Here is a 5,418-nt window from a genome sequence, read left to right as displayed (position 1 = left end):
AAAAAAAAAAAAAAAAAAAATATATATATATATATATGGCAACCGGCAACCTGGGTACAAGAGAATGCTAAATTTTTATCTATACTTTTTGTATATTTGGAATAAATTCATAAAGCATTTTTAAAAATGCATAATCCCAGGCCATTTTGTAAGAGGTTGATTAATTGCAAATGTTGCTCAGAGCTGGGAAGCAGGAATCTCATTATTAACAAGCTCCCCAGGTGACGCTGATGCAGGTGAGCCATGGACCACACTTGAGACACACTGTACTAGGGCTGACGTGACCCCACCTGGGTCTGCCCCACAATTCTGAACCCCTGATACAAGAAGTTTGTCAAAACAATGTCAAGTCCCTCAAACACGCCACCTCACCAAGTTCTCTATGGATCTCTGCTGTGTGCTACCCTCAGACAAGCTGGACTCCTGGTTTGCACTGCTGCAGAATGCCTCCTAGCCAAGGCTCACCCCTCAGGGAACTGCAGAAGGATGGAGGGGCAGACAACAGCCCAGCCCTGGCCTGAGCAGGGGGCAGAGAATCCTAAGCCAGACAGACCCTCCCCTAGCCCAGCCCCTGGCCCCACCTGTTCCCGGGCAGCACTGAACATGGGCTCCTGGATGTCGGTGTACATGCGGCGCAGGGCATTGTAACCCCCAGGGATGCTCTCGAGGTTACTCAGGGCCCGGTCCTGGTTCCGCATCATCTCTTGCATCATTGCCGGATTCCGAGCAAGCTCCATTGTCTGGTGAAGGGAGAGAGACGCCATGGGCCCTGGAACCAGGGGAGCACCAAGCTGGGTGCGCTGGCACACACCTGTGACCCCAGCTACTTCATCGCAACTTTGAGGCCAGATTGGGCAACTTAGTGAGACCATGTCTCAAAATTAAAAACCTGGGCACGTAGCTTGGTAGAGCACTCCTGGGTTCAATCCTCACTCACACACACACCCTGAGGAGGGGCTCTGCTTGAGGAATGCATAAGTGCACAGCCCAAAGCTGCAGGAGCAGACCGCCTACCTCTATTGTCATCTGGCCCCAGCCTTGCACCCTGTGGCTTTTTCTAAAGGAGGACAAGGCTCTCAGGTGGGGTGAGAGAGCAGTTTCCCTCTCTCAGGTTCATGGGCTCAAGGAAGGGTATCAGGAAGCAGGAGGAAAGTGAGTAAGAAGGGATATGAGAAAGGAGAGGAGGCAGAGAGAACAGGAACATCTGCTCAACACCTACTGCACACAGGCGCTGGGCTAAGCGGCCCACAATAACCCTGCAGGCTGGGTGTGCCTGCCCCTCACTGGCAGGTGAGGAAACAGGCTGAGAGATGTCATGGTCTCCAGCACCAGGACACACAACCAGTTAGTAGGGGAGGCAGGTGGGGTCAGGTTGGTGTGTCTGGTCAGGATCACACTGTGGCTCCTAGTAAACAACTACAAGTTGGGCAGGGAAGGACTCTGCTGGGACAGTGCTCCACACACCCCTTGACCACCACCCCAGTCTTCGGCCTGACTGAGCCTTAAGCCACACTGAAGATGGGGGCTTTCTGTTCTGGTGCCCATGGCCTGAATCCACACCAGGGGATTTATGACAAGGTGAGCAAGCCACTTCTTATTCCCATCCAACTCAGAACACCTTCCCTCTCCTTGTTCCAACATCTGTTCCACACCTGCCTCTTCTAAGACTGCTTTCCAGACTATACCCCTGCCTTCACAGAACTCCCACTTGTCCCATAGTCCAAATACCCAATCAGTACTTACTAAGTGACCACTACATATAGGCACAGTTTTAGACAAGGAACAACTCTCCTAAAAGAAGCTGTCTTTTGGTGAGTCCTGCACTGGTGTTCACAACTCCGCTGGGAGGACCATCTGCTCTCGTCCCCTGGTGGACTGGACCATGAGATGAAGTCCCCAAACACCAACACTCAAACAGCCCCTGCTGGGCCTCTTCCCCAGGCCTACTCGGCCATAATAATGCTCTCCAACATCCTACTGTCTCTTATTTCCAGGACTTTGCCTTACTGCCCCTTGACCTTGAGTTTTTTTTTTTTCTTTGTTCCCCTAGTTTACCCACCTTCTTCCTTTGGGTCTCAGCTTGGTGACACCTCCTCCACCAGGCCCTCTCCAAGCCCCAGGATAGGGTCAGAAGCCCTTTCTTATGCTGTGATTGTCCTTAGGACACTGGTGACTGCACTTAGGACAGCAACGACCACACTGTTCTATAATTGCCCATTCACTTGTCCCCTTCCCTTGGACACCAGGAGTTCCTAGAAAGCTAGGCATGAATCTTTTTATCCCTGTACCTCAAATGTCCAAAACGTGGCTGCTAAATGAGTGAATGAACAAATGGACGTTGGAGAGGCTGGTGCCAGTGCCTCTCCACCCTCCAGCCTTCTGCCCTACCCACCTGCCGCATGAGCTCGGGGTTGTTGAGCATGTGGCTGATCTCGGGGTTCCGCTCCATCAACTGCTGCATCTGGGGGTTGGCCATGATCATGTGGCGCATCAGGTCAGGGTTAGACATCATGTCCTGGACCAGGGGGTTCTCCATGATCTGCGACAGCATCTCAGGGTTGGACATCAGCTGCCTCTGCATCTGCTGCTGCAGCTCCATGAAGTTGGCAGAGCCCAGGCCCAGGCTGCCCAGGCCCAGGATGCCCCCAAAGCCAGCTGTGAGGAGGGGGCAGGGTCACAGTTTACCCCAGGAGCCCTTCCCCCTCCTAGCACAGCCACGGAATTGGGTCTCCAGGATGGGTGGGTCCAGGGGCTTCTCACATCTCCCTCTTCCAGTGACTTCCACAGTCTCCGCCCTGGTCTGCTTTGGGCAGAGAGATGTCAGCCTAGGGAGGGTTGAGAGCACTTCCATCCACCAGCAGGGCACCGCTCAATGAGTAAATTAAGTCCTCCCATCAGCCTACTGTTGGAGCCATCTTTTCCAATCTCCTCACTCAGGGGCCCCCACATCCCCATCTCCATCTCTCCCTTCCCTCCTAGCACTTGAGCTATGTTCCCCTCCTCCAGGAAGCCCTCACAGACTGGCTTCCTCCTCAGCTTGGCTCAAGCACCAGGGTCTGGAACGCTGTGTCCAGGGCTCCCCTTCCCATCCCACTAAGAGCAAGGACTGTCTCTCCCTCCTTGGCTCCCCACACTCCAGCACAACCCAGGATCGTGTTCTCCTCCCCAAGGGCTTACAGAGAATAGATGCAGTAGCACTGGGGGGTCCCTCCCCTGCCCCTGGTGAGGGACCCCCACCACTGCTCCTCCGGCTTCCACTGCCAGCATCCGAAGTGGCACTGCCAGAGGTAGAGGGATGGGCAGGGGTGGCAGGTGAAGCGGGCGTGGTGGAGGGCGCTGAGGCAGGGTCTGGAGTGGAGGGGGACGAAGCAGTGACAGCAGCTGGATCTTGGGCCCTGAGGACAGAGAAGGGAGGCTCCCGGTTGGAGTGGGTACAGAAGAGGGAAGGCAGCACAGTGACGTCTGGATCCGTGTGCCGCACAGCCACTGCAAGCCGAGGCCGCCTCTAAACCACCATCACCCCCACCTCAGACTGGGAGGGGTGCTGGGGCGTCAGTCACCAGGGAGAGGGGGGAGGTCACTAGCATCATGTGTTCAGGGCGTTCTAGGTGCTAAGTCAGGTCCCCTTGCCCAGACCCCCTGCCTGGCCTGGGTCCTCCAGGTACAGTGGAGGAAACGATAGGGAAATAGGGATGGGAGGCCCAGTCCACAGTGAGGTCTGCTCTTCTCCTCAACTTACTTCTGAGGGGTCTTGATCACCAAATGGACAGTGAGCCCATCCTTGATCCCATGCTGGTTCAGTGTGTCCCCATCCTTGAGGATCTTGCCTGCGAAGATCAGGACCAGCTGATCCTGCTGAGCCTTAAACCTCCGGGAGATTTCCTCTTTGAACTGTTATCAAGAGGCAAATATCATTATGGAGGCTGCATGGGCTTTGCCCACCAGAGACTCTGCTTCTACTCTGACTGCTACTCAAGGGAAGTTCTTTCTACAGTCTCAACGCCATCCCTCCAGCTGCAGCTCTTTGAATCAAGGAGATGGATAAGCAAGAGGCACTTTTCTCAATTCCATGCCAGAGTCTCCTACCCTAGAAAGCCCTTGCTGATATCTAAGAACGGAGCTTCAGCCCCTCCATCCAGTTCTCAGTGAGGGTACTGCATGGGCACTCTCCCCATGCCAACTCCTTCCCCAACCTTGGATCTGTCTTGCTTCATCCTTTTCTCCTCTCTTAATTCCCAGCTTTCTCATAACAACTACAACCAAGGGACCCCAGTTATTGGGCACTAACCCTTCACTGGTTAGCTGTCTAATGTATTAGTTATTATCTCCTTTTTAAAAGAAGAGAAAACCAAGGATCAGCGAGGTTAGGTCAACTTGTCCTGGGGAGATGGGAACTCAGGTCTGGACATCAAAGTCCAGGCTTTTGACCAGAAACACCCCCCTCCCCTCAGGGCTGTGTTCAAATTCAGTCTTACAGAGAATACTATTTAAATTATAGTATTTAGTAATTTTATATGGGGGGGGTAGCAGTATGAGTTAAGACTCTCCAAATTCTATCAGCTCCTCCAAAACAAAACAAAACACACATTCTAAGTAAAAACAGTGCACTTGCTGAGCAAAAGCAGCTTCCAGATCCCTCTCTTCCAACCAGATGGCCTATCTTAAGCCCCGCCTAGGTGAAATTCTGGGGCTGCCACAAGCCGGGGAGAGTAAGGTAACAGTCCCTCCTCACTCATTCAAAAAGATTTTATTGAGCACCTACTGCACTCCGAGCATCCCAGAAGGGCCAAGAACCATTAACTGCCTCGACTCAAGAGAGTGTAAGGCTTGGGGCCGCGGGAAAGACCCCCTGCCCTGGCGCTCAGCGGACACTGGGCGCTCCCCGAGGCGCACAGCAGGCGCCCGGCGCTCCGCCGGCCTCCCGCCGGTTTCCTTTGGCTCAGCCCCGGGCCGGGGCCCCACTCTGCCTCGGCGACTCGAACCCCGACCAGAAACGCGGGCGTGCACCCCGCCAGAGCCCAGGCTCTCCGGCCCGGTGCGGGTGACGGTGTCCCCTCCCCGCTCTCCACCACGCCCCCAGCCCTGGCCACCACAAGCCAAACCCGTCCCCCAACACGCGCCACGCTCCCGCGACCTACCCTCGGAGGGCGCCCCCTATCCGCCCCTCGGTCCCGCCGCCCGAGTCCCCGCTGGCCCCGGCCCTGCTGTCGGGGGCAGTCCCGACGCCAGGCCGTCACTCGGGCCCCCCACCCCTGTGGACCCCTCCTCCGAGCGCCCACCCCACTCGGCCGCACTACCTCCTTGACCGAGGCTCGGTCGCAGATCACAATTTCCTCCTTGTCCTTGGGGGTCTTGACGGTGACCCGAATCGGGGGCCTCGTCTCGGCCCCGCTTGGCTCCGCCATGCCGCCGCCGCCG

At 55.6% G+C, this 5,418-nt stretch overlaps 1 protein-coding gene across 3 annotated transcripts in view; it reads right to left on the bottom strand.

The window, feature by feature from the left end:
* The window catches only part of Ubqln4 (ubiquilin 4), a 15,964-nt gene extending 10,547 nt beyond the window's left edge, over positions 1-5,417 (bottom strand). Inside the window, exons 1-5 of one of the 3 annotated variants that reach the window (XM_015502739.2) lie at positions 5,298-5,417; positions 3,740-3,891; positions 3,178-3,395; positions 2,393-2,655; positions 582-740 (exon numbers count right to left, since the gene is read on the bottom strand). In XM_015502739.2, the coding sequence (XP_015358225.1) occupies positions 582-740; positions 2,393-2,655; positions 3,178-3,395; positions 3,740-3,891; positions 5,298-5,405 (900 nt within the window). In that variant the 5' untranslated portion in view covers positions 5,406-5,417. The remainder of the gene's footprint in view (positions 1-581; positions 741-2,392; positions 2,656-3,177; positions 3,396-3,739; positions 3,892-5,297) is intronic. The other 2 variants (XM_048814702.1, XM_048814703.1) reach the window with 2 other exon arrangements.
* Position 5,418: the final 1 nt, after the last annotated feature.

Source organism: Marmota marmota, unplaced genomic scaffold (genome assembly GCF_001458135.2).
Source record: "Marmota marmota marmota unplaced genomic scaffold, marMar, whole genome shotgun sequence".
NCBI classification, from domain to species: domain Eukaryota; kingdom Metazoa; phylum Chordata; class Mammalia; order Rodentia; family Sciuridae; genus Marmota; species Marmota marmota.
The sequence above is the reverse complement of the archived record's forward strand: the minus strand, read 5'-3'. Positions and strand labels throughout refer to the sequence as shown.